The following is a 14,989-nucleotide window of genomic DNA, read 5'->3' as shown; positions in this document are numbered from 1 at the left end:
TGCATTTGTTTATATATTTTCAAAAAAAAAAGAATTTTTGCGATTGGTAAGAAAATAATAGACGTTTTGAATTCCAAAAAAGTTGTCTGTGAAAAGTAATTTTCTCATTTGATTTAACATTTGTAGTATGTTTGTACTTCACAAGAAGAAGAAGCATTGACACTAAAAATGAAACTGATATTAAAGTCGTTGCAATAAAGAATTTCTTTTCGATAAAACAAATATATAGTTTTGATGAAAAATCAATTGTAAAAAGGTCTCAACTTCCTCTTTATTTGTTTTCAAAATCCACCGTACAACGAAATCCTGTCAATTTACTTGCTTGGTTTTCTAGGATGGACGAATTACATGATTTTGAACAGTTATTCTTATAAATGAAATATAATTTTTTAATAATTTCAATCTATGTATTTTTGTTAAATGTTTGTCGAATTTTACACACATTTTTAATGTAAATTTCTTATTTTTCATTAAAACTGTGTTAATTTTAAAAATGTTAAGTTTCTTTGTCCTTTGAAAATATTTTTTTACGAAATCTGCTAATTAAGTACAAATACAGTCCTGGAAAGTAATAGGTGGAACAGAATACCCATGTCCAAAGAATTACCACCTCTTTTAAAACTTTGAATTATATGTTTGATAAAATCAAGGTTGTATAAGAAGGTTGGTTACTCTCGATGCGCAAGAATGTACGGACCCTAAGATAGATAGATGAAAACTTCATATGACGTCACTAATGAAAGAGGCAAGAGTGACGTCGTATGAGGTTTTTATCTATCTATCTTAAGATACGACATTTTCCGTACATTGGAGCGCATCGAAAGTAACCAACCTTATTATACAACCTTGGATAAAGTAGTCGTGAAACATTATAGGTTTAGATTGTCAGATTACAATAATTTGAAAATCATCGTTTGTTTCAATTATTCAATTACTTTGTCTGAGAGTTTTACTTTTTCAGGTGTAATTTTCCGAAAATTTGTACCTTAAAACAGTATGTTTTTCTTCAAAATATATATTAACTGTTGAGAATGACATTTTATTTGCTGATACGATAAATATGATTTAAATCTTATACATGGCGACTATAATAAAAGATGATAAGCCTGTTGCCAGCTTTAGAGTTCCAGTACTGATACATTTTCAATCAAACATTTTTAAACAATTAAAAAAATATTATTATAAATATTTCATAAAATTCAAGCGATAACTTAGTTTGGGCCATTAACATAGAGAATAGAATATATATTAGAGGGGAATTTAAAAAATCTCTGGGTATGAATTTTTTCAGTCCCTTTTAGCCTGAAAGGGAGTTAAAAGTGTACAAATCATGTAAATGTTCACAAATTATATGCAGTAGAGTACATTAATACAGTATATTCCCTAGACTATCCATTTCAATTTCGAATTTTTTAAAGCTATTAAATGAACTAGGTGAATAAAAAACATCATTTGATTTATAGTTAAAACGGAAAATCATCGTTTGTAAAGTGGAAGGCATAGAGTCTATGTGAAATGAAATGATCATTGGTCAATTATGAAACCAGCCTATTTCATAATTCGGTTTTCTTTTAACAAAAATTTTAGATTTTCTATAAAATGATATTCCAGGACCTAAAAGGTTATATAGCATAAATATGTGAAGTAAAACTGCAGTATGGAAACAATGGCCGTTTTACACTTTTTTCTAGTAAATTCCCCTCTAATAAATATTCTATTCTCTATGGCCTTTAATAATCTCAGGCTTTGTCAAGGTTATAATGCAAGGAAAGTTATTTCAGAGGTGTACGCATCTTTTGTACTGCAGTGTACTGTCTCTGGGCGGTAATGTAAACACAAGACGGATGTCGAAGCCGGACATGGGATCCATTTTTCATATGAAAAATCCCTGAACTATTCTGGTAAAAGGAAACTATTATGTTAACTATCAAAATTATCCAATGCTTTTAACCTCCTCGGATACTAAACGAACACTGATGCAAGGTTACAATGCATTATAACCTTGCACTGATGCATCTATTCTTGTTTATAAATTCCGCCCAGAGATAACTGGTTTCAATATATACGTAGAGTATAAGCAACAGGAATTAACTTTCTTGCATTGTAAACTTGGGCTCTGTAAACTTTTTCATCCTTGACCAAAAATCGTACTGCACAAAGTTGTACAATACATGTTCACTGTACAGTACATATTTATTTATTTATTTTCATAAGACCAGTTTGAGTACAATTTCATCAGGAATTCCCTCATATCCTCGTCAGTATCTGTGAACCATGGCGGAGGAAGGACTAGTGGTTTTTATTCTTCTCTCCTGTATCCTTCTTAATCCATGTCTAGGACAGTTCTTTAACGGGCTTCCGTCCTCTGAAATTGTCCGGACAGCTTCTATCATCAAGAATCAAGATCCTCGCTCTCAGGTAAAAAAAAGCTTTTCTAGGTGATAAAGTAGGGGGGCCAAAACATTACGCCAATTTCTCAATCAAGTTGTCCTGGGTAAATTGGAATTTACTCGAGTTACCCTAGTTCCAATTTATTTTTCAAGTTTTACCCAGGGTTATTAGATTTACCCAGAGGCCGTTCCTTCCTTAAACTACAATTGTCGACAAACTTGACGTCTCCTATATTGGTCGTCAAGTGAACGGAGAAATTATCTATATCAGATAAGAATTTAGCATAAGACATCTAGCGGCCAACATATCGTCCCCCAAAGTTGCATAGTTTAGTAAAGCGAAAACATATATTTACGATGAAATATAAAAAATATATGCTTAGAAAAAAAAGAATTTATTTAAAAAATTTTAAGCAGAGGATTTTTTCTTAAATTCCATCCATCGGTTTATTAACAAAATTGATATCTGAAAAAAGTTAATATTTTGTTCTGATAAAAGTAAGAACAATTTTTAAAAAAATTGTTAATTTCTTTTTTTAAAATTTTTATTTTGTTTAAGTCCTTTAAGCAACGACTGCTTTTAAACCAAGCACTTATTTGTTGGCGTCATTTTATACACATGCGCAGTAAGCAAGTTTTATGTATCTATCCTGAGCTGGGAACTTTTGAATGGTGGATATCGGGATCAATGCTTGATCCACTCTTTTCTTAATCTCCAGATTAAATAATGCTTTTTCTTAACCGATCTGGATTAAGGTTATCCCATTCTAAAGTTTTCAGCTCTGGGTAAATACGTATTGATCAAGAAATATATGCAAATTCTACTCTAGAGTAATTTTGCACTACCCAGGGTAGAAAAGAGACAGAAGAAAATTTCCACCCAGGGTAGCGGTTAACTCTAGAGTAAATGTTACAAATGTTCTCATTAAAAATGTTATCGACTTTTAATCCTTAGATTTGTTCATTTAATGTAATATTTAATAGTTCATTGGTTGATTTGAATGTAATGTTTGGAGTTTATTTAAAAGTTCATTGTTTGATTTGAATATAATGTTTAGAGTTAATTTAAAGTACATTTTTTGATTTGAATGTAATGTTTAGAGTTTATTTGAAGTACATTGTTTGATTTGAATGTAATGTTTAGAGTTTATTTAAAGTACATTGGTTGATGTGAATATACTGTTTAGAGTTAATTTAAAAGTACATTGTTTGATTTAAATGAAATGTTTGAGTTTATTTAAAGTATATTGTTTGATTTGAATGTAATGTTTAGAGTTTATTTAAAAGTACATTGGTTGATTTGAATATAATGTTTAGAGTTTATTTAAAGTACATTGGTTGATTTGAATGAAATGTTTAGAGTATGGATGATGTAATTGAGTCTGCACTAGCCAGGATTAAAAACGTTAACGATGCCACAGGTCGGATTTAAATATGTCTATATTTTATCCCGGATTATAAAAACTTATTTCTTATTTAAGCTGCTGAAAATCTTATTTTAATTGACCCTCCTTTTAAAGAGTAACATTTTCCTCTGTTGTTAGAGAAAAAAACCTGAGGCCAAATTTAAAGAATTTGAGCCGCGGCTTAAATCCGCCAAAACCTGGTTTAAATTAAGCGCCGGCTTAAATCTTGAAACATTTGATACATTTTTAAGTGGAACCAACCATGTCTAAATTTAAGCCGCCACTTACATTCTTTAAATTTGGCCCCAGATTATTTAGTTTGCTCAGAATATCTTCTCAAGATTTTAAGAATTTAGTGAATCAAGCATTCTTTCCTTTTTAAATATCACGACACATTCCCATCAGATAATTTGAATAATATTAATAAACTTGATAAATGTATGGTAATAATAAATACATATGTTTAGCTGGTTCTCCTAGAGGTAGTGGAGTCAAAGTTAATCCTGTGCTTCAATCAAGTTCGGAGAACAGACCATCCTTTCTTCGAACCAACCCGGAGCAGAGTTTAGATTCTCAGTTCTCAACCCAAGGTTCTGCTAGAACCTTTAACCCCCAGGAGAATCCATTAGCCCAGAGAACTAGACCTAGGGTACAACAGTTGCTAGAGGAAACTAAGCTGACAGGAAATGAAAATAAGCAATTATCTCATGTAAGTATTTTGAACGTGTTCGATCTGAACTCGAGATTTCTGTGATCTTAACCCTATTTTTAGTTTTTCTTGATTAAAATCAGGTTATTTAAATTTTGCAAAATTGTTTGCATATTTTAAATGGCATGGTCAAGCGCTTTTCAAAAATGTATAATTTTTCATTTTTTGGACAAACCTTTTTTTGCAAACATTTTTACTATATAACTGGATTTTGCGATAAAAAATTCAATTTTTCAAATTTGCAAATTTTTTGTAGATTCTACAAGTAGAGCACAAGAGCTTTCCAATGATGTATCATTTGTCATATTTGGACATCAAACATGGGATTTAAAGGGGGTCAAATTGACCCCCCCCCCAGCATATCCTGGTTGTCAAGTACTCCAGCAGAGAAAGTGTTAAATTATGATAGTTTTCCAAAAAATTTTCAAAAACCTGAACTGTGAATTCGTGAAAACAAACAGATAAGATCTGTTTTAATTAAGATTAGATATTAGATTTCGGTTTTCTTTCCTCCATAAAACAGAGTTTCTTGCTTTCAATTTTAATTTTAATTATTAAATACTCGAGGATTTTTTATCTATATAATAAAACAAGACATTCGTATATATATATATATATGTTGTTTATAGCCGGCTAAACGGCTGGACCGATTGGACTGAAATTTTTTGTGGACACTCATGGATGGGGGGGGGGGTGTTATGGCTATAAAAAAAATTCAACATTTTTATTTCAAAATATTTTTTAAAAATTTTTTTCATGGGCAACGCCGGGCCGTTCAGCTAGTTGTAATATTTTAGCCGTTGCAACGACTGCAAAATTCAACATCCTAGCGACGTTTTTACGCAGAATAAAGAATGAAATTCAGTCCAGAATTTTCTGGTTCTCAATGTATAACCAATTTCTTAGTCCCTGTCTGTACCCTGGGAAAATTGATTTTTTATTTTATCTTGAATCAAGAATTGAAACCTTGTTAAATATAAGGTATTCACTACCAAGAAAATTGCCTTCAAAGGACTTGGAGTCTTACACTCTTATCTTTAAAGTAAACCCTAGAACATCATCTTAACATTTTTTTAATCTTGTATTTAAGCTTGTTCAAAAATTTTAGAAAAAGTTCTTAAAATTATTGAGTTGGAATGTATTGTATATTTTACTCTCTCCTTTTGTCTAATATGCAGTGGGAAGCAAAATGCGGAGTTTTTATTTCTCGTAAAACAAGCAGTATGCGACAAATTTTATTTGTTAATTATGCGTTTACTCCGCACCAAGCCGACCTCCCCCCGCCTACATGAATGCATTAGTTTTTCTTGAATTTTCTTTATTTAAGAAATTATTGCATTTGAATCCACTTGCCTTAGGGCCTCGTATAACTTTATAATCCTCTCTTTATTTTTTTATTTTCTACCTTCCTGTCCGGATGCAAACAAATTCTACACTTTCTCTCGTTTAAGGCTTTCTTGACTTCCTGTCTGGATGAAACCTGTGATCTTACATGTTTTCTTATTTAGGATTTCCTGCCTTCCTGTATAGATGCAAAATTTTTCTGCATCTTTTCTTATTCCAGGGTTTCCTGTCTTCATGTCAAAATTTTTTCTAAATATTTTCATATATCAGGATTTCAGGCCTTCCTGTCCGAATGCAACCTTTTTCCTTCATCTTTTCTTACTCGTGGATTTCCTGCCGTCATTTCCAAATTTAACTTTTTCTTCCATATTTTCATATTTCAGGATTTCCTGCATTCCTGTCCGGATGCAACCTTTTTCTACGTTTTTTCTCATTTCAGAATTTCCTGCCTTCCTCTCCGGATGCAACATTTTTCTCCGTTTTTTCTCATTTCAGAATTTCCTGCCTTCCTGTCCGGATGTATCCTTTTCCTACATATTTTCATATTTCAGGATTTCCTGCCTTCCTGTCCGGATGCAACCTTTTCCTACATCATTCCTTCCCCTACTCAATGTGATCTTTATTATCAGTGCGAGTTCGGCACACCTTCTAGAAAGTAAGTATTATAATTGATCTTTTTAACTTGAGTTATTTATATCTGGAACTTATTTAACACTTTATGATGTAAGTATTATAATTGATCTTTTCTAACTTGAGTTATCTATATCTGGAACTTATTAAACCCTCTAGGATGTAAGTATTATAATTGATCTTTTCTAACTTTAGTTATTTATATCTGGAACTTATTAAACCCATAGGATGTAAGTATTATAATTGATCTTTTCTAACTTGAGTTATTTATATCTGGAACTTAATAAACCCTCTAGGAAGTAAGTATTATATTGATCTTTTCTAATTGGATAATTTATCTGGAACTTATTAAACCCTCTAGGAAGTAAGTATTATATTGATCTTTTCTAACTTGAATAATTTATCTGGAACTTATTTAACCTTCTAGGAAGTAAGTAATATCTGTGGAAATTGTTCAAACCCTTCTAGGAAGTAGTTAAAATCTCTGGAACTTATTTAACCATCTTGGAAGTAATTAATATCTTTATCTTTGTACCTTGAGTAATTTATATCTGGAACTTATTCAACCTTGGAGGAAGTAAGCAATATCTCTGGAACAATTTAACCTTCTAGGAAGTAAGTAAGTTCTCTGAAACTTATTTAACCTTCAAGGAAGTAATTTCATCTCAGGAACTTATTTAACCTTCTAGGAAGTAAGTAATATCTTTATCTTATTTTACCTTGACTAATTTATATCTGGAACTTTTTTAACCTTGAAGGTTCAGTAAGTAATATATCTGGAACTTATTTAACCTTGAAAGTAAGTAATATATTTGGAACTTATTTACCCCTCTAGGAAGTAAGTACTTTCTTGATAAGGAACTAAGTTAAATCTTTAGTTTTTAATTTTCAAGTAACTACGATCTATCAAGAAAGTTAGGACTTTTGATCTTTTAACATTAATAAATAAATCTTTTACCTTTATGAAACTAAGTTCTATCTTGATCTTTCATCTCCAGGAAGTAAGTTCTATCTTGACTTTTTACCTTAAGGAACTTAGTTCTATCTTGACCTGTTACCTTTAGAAACTAAGCTTTATCTTGATCTTTTATCTTCAGGAAAGGGGTTTTATCGTGATCTTTTACTTGCTTCCATCTTTATCTTTTACCTTTAGGAACTAAGTTCATATTGATGTTTTACCTGTAGGAACCAAGATTATCTTGATAATTTACCTTCAGGAGCGAAGTTCTAGTTTGATTTTTATAATTAAGTTCTATCTTGATCTCTTACCTTTAGATACTAACTTCTATCTTGATATTTCACCTTCAGGAACGAAGTTCTATCTTGACTTTTATAATTAATTAACCAAGTTCTATCTTAATCTTTTACCTCTAGGAACTATATATAAACTTTGCACTACTTTGCACTAGATAGCTTTTGAGAAAGTTACATTTATCACGATCTTCGAACCTTCAAGGAGGACATTTTAACTTACAAGGAACTGAGGTTTATCTTGTATTTTAACCCTGTTTATTATAAACATGGAATCAAGTTATATTTTGAACTTATTATACATCTTAAACCAAACTAAGTAAACTTTTTTATTTTTCTTATAGTTCAATGCTTTTATCTTTAATCTAAATAAATATACATTATAAACATTTAGATTATGCGAGGATGGGCAAGTATTCTCTATAACTGATGTGAAATGTGTTTCTAGTAATCTTGCAGATTGTGAGGTTAGTTGATCTTAAATCTAGAGAATAGATAAACTATTCATTAATCCTCTATGTAAAGCTAACCATATCGAAGTGCATCCTGTCTGGTTTCATAACCTACAGCAAAGTGCATCCTGTCTTGTTTTATAACCTACAGCAAAGTGCATCCTGTCTTGTTTTATAACCTACAGCAAAGTGCATCCTGTCTTGTTTTATAACCTACAGCAAATTGCATCCTGTATTGTTTTATAACCTACAGCAAAGTGCATCCTGTCTGGTTTCATAACCTACAGCAAAGTGCATCCTGTCTTGTTTTATAACCTACAGCAAAGTGCATCCTGTCTTGTTTCATAACCTACAGCAAAGTGCATCCTGTCTGTATCAAAATGTTTTCATTTACATTTTGATATCAAATTCATTCATATTTTGATAGCTCAAAATCATTCATAGTTTGGTAGCTCAAAATCATTCATATTTTGATAGCTCAAAATTGCTCGAAACAGCGTGCTTAAATATTTGATAATAGCCAAGCCAAAAAGTACAAAATAGCAAATGCGAAAAATTTTATTAAATGGGTGAAAATAGGTTCTGTTGTTAAAACTCTTTAAGAACAAAGACCTTTGACTTTTAACACTACTTAACACTGACTACCACTGCTCTGTCTTATGTCTTTGGTTTATCCTAACTACATCTAGCTTTTATCTTAACTTCATCTCACTTTACTCTATCTCCATTTCGCTTTATACTATTTCCATCTCGCCTTATTCTATCTCCATCTTACTTTTTCCCAACTCTCTTACCTTATCCTAACTCCATCTAATCTTAGCTCAACACTATCTAACCTTATCCCAACTCTATCTAACCTTATCCCAACTCTATCTAACCTTATCTCAACTCTATCTAACCTTATCCCAACTCTATCTAACCTTATCCTACTCTACATAACCTTTTCCCAACTCTATATAACCTTATATGACCTTATCCGGACTATCTAACCTAATCTTAACTTCATCTAACCTCATCCTAACTCATCTAACCTCATCCTAACTCATCTAACCTTATCCTAACTCCTATCTAACCTTTCTAGTTTCTAACCTTATCCCAACTCTATCTAACCTTATCCTACTCTACATAACCTTTTCCCAACTCTATATAACCTTATATGACCTTATCCGGACTATCTAACCTAATCTTAACTTCATCTAACCTCATCCTAACTCATCTAACCTCATCCTAACTCATCTAACCTTATCCTAACTCTATCTAACCTTATCCCAACTTTGTCTAACCTATCTAACCTTATCCTACCTTATCCCAACTCTAACCTTATCCCAACTCTAACCTTATCCCAACTCTATCTAGCCTTATCCTAACTCTATCTAACCTTATCCCAACTCCTATATAACCTTTTTAGTTTGTAACCTTATCCCAACTCTATTTAACCTTATTATAACTTTCTAACTTTATCCCAACTCTATCTCACCTTATCTCAACTTTATCTAACCTTATCCCAACTCTAACCGTATCCCAACTCCATCTAACCTTATCCTAACTACATCTTCCATATGAACTCTACCTTGAGTTATCCCATCTCCACCTGCAGCTAACCCAACTCTACCCTCCATCCTAACTCTGTCCTGTATCCACCTTATCATATCTTGACTCCACTTTGATATAATATTTGAACTTTATTATATTAGCATTAAGAATGGTATATTTACTCTTATCCCATCAAAATAATATAAAATGTTACTTTTGGGTTGTTATTCTTTAAATTTGTGTCACCCCCTCCAAACGTGGATTAATAGACTACATAATATTGTAGATATTAAGAGGAAAAATGCTATCTATTGGTATTAATGAATATGCACATTTCTGGCATTTATTCCTAAGCATATTATCAGCCTCCAATATATATATATATATGTACATATTATAATACCACTTCTTTCATCTATCAAACACAGGGGTGCAGACCATACAGAAGATTACTTTCATTATAAATATAAGTATTTTGATTGTGTTAAGTGTTCTTTTTTATCTGACTGTTTGCAGATATGTTTATACAGGGTTACCCGGAAAGGATGACACTAAAAAGACGACTTGAAATTATGATTAAAGGTTTGATCAGGGCATCTCGAATATAGCCGTTGAAGGGCTCATTACATGATTTGGAAAATAACGAAGCTAGTTTACCAGTTGCAGGGATTCTCAAATATTTTACGAAAAAGTTCAGCTTACATTACGCACAGTCGTCTATTGTGGGTAACTCTGTAAAAGAATGATGTCTTTTGAAGGAAAAAATTAATTTGTATTAATAAATGAACACTGTATTGATTTTCTCCATCCAAGAGAAATGTTTATTTCTAAAATAACTTGATTCCTGAAAGAAGCTGATTATCCATATTGTTATTCAACGGGTTTAGAGTTACCAGTGTGAATTGGGAATGCAATTATTTAAAATGTATAGTATATTTAAATTAAGTTGACAGTCCCTTTAATTTGTTTATTAAAGGATCGACCTCTGCTCCAAGAACCTAAAGGAACAGGGCCATGTGAAAGGAGGAATGGGATTTTCTACACGAACCAAACCTGTACAGAGTTTGTTACCTGCAGGTACAAGATTAACTTGTCCTTAACCTTCAATATGCTGAGGGGATAAGGGAGATTTAGTTATTTACCGATATATTTTATTTGGAAGTTAAACACACATGGGTTATTAAACACTTAATTCTAGAATGTTACAATGCCGGGTTTAAGTGTTTAACCTTTAGATTTGGTATTTCATGAAAATCCAGAAGTCCAGAAGAGCTGTTTTCAATTAATCATTTTAAGAAGGTTTTTAAGAGTGGTTCATAGATTAATGATCAATTAACATTATGTTGACTGTCATTAACCATATTTTCTTTGTTTTAAAGACAATAATTCTATTTTCTTAGAGACAATCATCCTTTTTTTTTGTCTCGGAAACAACAATCCTTTTTTTGTCTAGAGACAACAATCCTTTCTTTGTTTAGAGACAACAATCCTTTTTTGTTTAGAAACAATAATCCTTTATTGATTAGAGACAAGAATCTTTTTTTTGTTTAGAGAAAATATACTGTTTTCTTAGAGACAATAATCCTTTTTTGTTTAGAGACAATAATCCTTTTTTTGTTTAGAAATAACAATCCCTTTTTTGTTTTAGAGACCATAAATCTTTATTTGCTTAGAAATTCTGTTTTGTTTTAGAAACAATTAATCCTTTATTGTTTTAGAGACAATAATCCGTTTTTTGAGCGGTGTGCTCCCGGATTAGTGTTTGATCCTGTTCAGAAAATATGCGCTTGGGCAGACGAAGCACTTCGTCCTGGATGCTTGGTAAGCTTTAGTTTAACTAGTTGTAGTTTACAGTATAGATGCTTGGTCAGATTTATTTCAATTAGTTGTTTTAAGTTGTAGAATGTAGTTTTCGTTTGGTTAGTTGTAGTTAAAAGTATAAATGCTTGGTAAGATGTATTTTCAATTAGCTGGTTGCCAAGTTGTAGAATATATATACATATAACATAACAATATGCATATGATGCTTGGTAAGATGTATTTTCAATTAGTTGTTTGGTAAGTTGTAGTAATATTTGTCTTTTGGTTAGCTGTAGTTAACAGTAGTTGTTTTAGTAAGTTATAGTTTACATTAATTGTTACAATTTTTATTTGATTAGTTGTAGTTTAAAGTTGCAGCATAAATTGTTTTTTTGATTAGTTGAAGTTTACAGCAGTTGTTTGGTAAATTGTATTATAGATTAATTGTTTGGTAAGATATTATAATTTATATTAGTCGTATGGTTAGTTTCAGTTTCTAATAATTGTTTGGTAAGTTGTAGTTTTTATTATTGTTGGATAAATCAAAGTTTTAAGTTTTTGTAGCGCTGTGGCTTAAAATGTTTGTTTGGCTAAGCTTCAGGTTGAATTGGTTGCAGTTTACAGTAGTCTAAAATTAGTTTTTCTTTTTCCATCAGTTAAATGGTAAGTTGAAATTAACTATTGTTGTTTTGTAAGTTAAAGTTGTCTTAGTATTGAGGGTTTGTTTGGTTAGTTGTAATTTAGATTATTGTTTAGTTGGTTATAGTTTAAAATAGTTTTATATCGTGATTAGAAAATTATGTTTTATAATGATATTTGTTTAGCCTGAAGATCTTCTTGGATTCCGTTGTCCCAACCCTAAACTGACCCAGGAGCAAGCTTTGTTAGCTAGGGTTCATCTTAGGTTCGGAGATCATGACAGGTTAGATTGTAAACAGCTTATAGTATAACTATTGTTCATATTAGGTTCGGAGATCATGACAGGTTAGTTTTAAACCCGCTCATAGACACAGTACTAGGGTTCATCTTATGTTTGGAGATCTTGACTGGTTAGTTTTTAACCAGCTAATACACAGCACTAGGGGTTATCTTAGGTTTCTAGCTCATGACAGGCTTGTTTTAACCAGCTTATAGCATAACTAGGGTTCATCTTGAGTTCGGAGATCATGACAGGTTAGTTTTAACCAGCTTATAGACACAGTACTATGGTTCATGTTAGGTTCTATAGATCATGACAGGTTAGTTTTAACCAGCTTATAGCATAACTAGGGTTCATCTTGGGTTCGGAGATCATGACAGGTTAGTTTTAACCAGCTTATAGACACGGTACTATGGTTCATGTTAGGTTCGGAGATATTAGGTTCGGAGATCATGAAAGGTTAGTTTTTAACCAGCTTATAGCTACAATACCTAGGATTCATCTTGGGTTCTATAGATCATGACAGGTTAGTTTTTAACCAGCTAATACACAGTACTAGGGTTCATCTTGGGTTCTATAGATCATGACGGTTAGTTTTTAACCAGTTAATACACAGTACTAGGGTTCATATTAGGTTCGGAGATCATGACGGGTTAGTTTTTAACCAGCTAATACACAGTTCTGGGGTTCATATTAGGTTCGGAGATCATGACGGGTTAGTTTTAAACCAGCTTATAGACACAAGACTAGGGTTCATCTTATGTTTGGAGATCTTGATTGGTTAGTTTTTAACCAGCTAATACACAGTACTAGGGGTTATCTTAGGTTTCTAGATCATGACAGGCTTGTTTTAACCAGCTTATAGCATAACTAGGGTTCATCTTGGGTTCGGAGATCATGACAGGTTAGTTTTAACCAGCTTATAGACACGGTACTATGGTTCATGTTAGGTTCGGAGATATTAGGTTCGGAGATCATGAAAGGTTAGTTTTTAACCAGCTTATAGCTACAATACCTAGGATTCATCTTGGGTTCTATAGATCATGACAGGTTAGTTTTTAACCAGCTAATACACAGTACTAGGGTTCATATTAGGTTCGGAGATCATAACTGGTTAGTTTTTTACCAGTTTATAGACACAGTTCTGGGGTTTATATTAAGCTCGGAGATCATAACTGGTTAGTTTTTAACCAGCTTATAGACACAGTTCTGGGGTTTATATTAGGTTCGGAGATCATAACTGGTTAGTTTTTAACCAGCTTATAGACACATTTTGCCTAACCAAAGTCCAAAGTTAATAAAATCATGACAAGTAAACTTTTAAAACCAGATATATAATATTTTGCTAATTCTAAAACTAGTAAACTAATTGTACCTTTAAAAAGCTGTTAACAGTCCTATATATTAAAAAGAATCTACATCTGTAGGTTACCTAATCTATATCTCTAGGTTCTATAATCTATATCTCTAGGTTCTCGAATCTGTAGGCAATCTGATCTATACCTCTAGGTTCTCTAATCTATATCTCTAGGTTCTCTAATCTATATCTCTAGGTTCTCTAATCTATATCTCTAGGTTCTCTGATCTATATCTCTAGGTTCTCTGATCTGTATCTCTAGGTTCTCTGATATATATCTCTAGGTTCTATAATCTATATCTCTAGGTTTTCTAATCTATGTCTTTAGGTTCTCTAATCTATATCTCTAGGTTCTCTAATCTATATCTCTAGGTTCTCTGATCCAAAGGATTGTAGATATTTCTTCATGTGTCTCAGAACAGGACAACCTAGAAGAGCGGGATGCCCCCAAGGCAAGGTAAAAAAATCTTTAATATTTGTACAAACCATACATTTATTCCTAACCATAATTCGTCACCTCATTTGTCAAAATTTCACTTTCTGTTTTTTAAGGTATTTGAAGAGTTAAGTGGGTCATGCAAGCTCGCCAAGGATGTTCCAGAATGTTCTAATTATTATGGTGCAAATGTGCAAAGTTCCGAGGCTAGTAGAGCTCAAGCTACCAAGCTTCAGAACATAGAAGACGACATTCAGAAACAGTTCAATGACGAAAGATTAAGGTTGAGACAATTGAGAGTTAAAAGATGGATAATGGAAGAAGAGGTAAAATATCAACTTTTTTATACAGAGCGTCCCATATCATATCATCTCCAATCTTTAACACCAAAATAAACCCTTAATGCTCGAAAAACTTATCATTTTCCGCAAGAAAATATATAAGCCTTATATTATTTTTCAGAATGATTCATTCTAATTAAATTTTCTAAATAGTCCCAAAAATCGTAATTTAGACCCGTTTTCGGTCTAATATGATGTGGGAGTGGGACACCCTGTAAATTAAAAAAATAATTGATTTGCTTTCAGGCTTCACCAGAGTAAGAGATGATTCAGTGATATGTTGGTGGATATTATATTTAAGATTTCTGTGATATAATTATTTTTTAATTTCAAAACAAAATAAAGGTTTTATATGCTCGATGAAATGTTTTTTTTTTTCCATTCTATCGTGCGTTTGTATGTGTTAAAAGTTTTTAAAAAA

At 31.9% G+C, this 14,989-nt stretch overlaps 1 protein-coding gene across 1 annotated transcript; it reads left to right on the top strand.

The window, feature by feature from the left end:
* The first annotated feature begins 2,250 nt into the window (after positions 1-2,250).
* Positions 2,251-14,928, top strand: LOC111697884 (uncharacterized). The gene is made up of 11 exons (XM_023468019.1): positions 2,251-2,418; positions 3,751-3,811; positions 4,264-4,505; positions 6,401-6,504; positions 8,125-8,197; positions 10,692-10,792; positions 11,434-11,536; positions 12,340-12,437; positions 14,164-14,248; positions 14,344-14,553; positions 14,815-14,928. Exons 1-11 carry the CDS (start codon positions 2,275-2,277, stop codon positions 14,827-14,829), a joined length of 1,236 nt encoding a protein of 411 aa, XP_023323787.1. The 5' UTR covers positions 2,251-2,274; the 3' UTR covers positions 14,830-14,928.
* Positions 14,929-14,989: the final 61 nt, after the last annotated feature.

The sequence above is a fragment of the Eurytemora carolleeae genome, unplaced genomic scaffold (genome assembly GCF_000591075.1).
Source record: "Eurytemora carolleeae unplaced genomic scaffold, Eaff_2.0 scaffold306, whole genome shotgun sequence".
Classification (NCBI taxonomy): Eukaryota; Metazoa; Arthropoda; class Copepoda; order Calanoida; family Temoridae; genus Eurytemora; species Eurytemora carolleeae.
Note: the sequence above shows the minus strand (reverse complement) of the source record. Positions and strands in the feature narration are given on the sequence as shown.

Bases quoted from the DNA above. Each gene is read 5' to 3' on its own strand.
- LOC111697884 (XM_023468019.1), top strand. From the start codon at position 2,275: ATGGCGGAGGAAGGACTAGTGGTTTTTATTCTTCTCTCCTGTATCCTT. The intron at 3,812-4,263 runs GTCGGATTTAAA...ACATATGTTTAG, and splicing joins AAACGTTAACGATGCCACAG to CTGGTTCTCCTAGAGGTAGT. The intron at 6,505-8,124 runs GTAAGTATTATA...ATAAACATTTAG, and splicing joins TTCGGCACACCTTCTAGAAA to ATTATGCGAGGATGGGCAAG.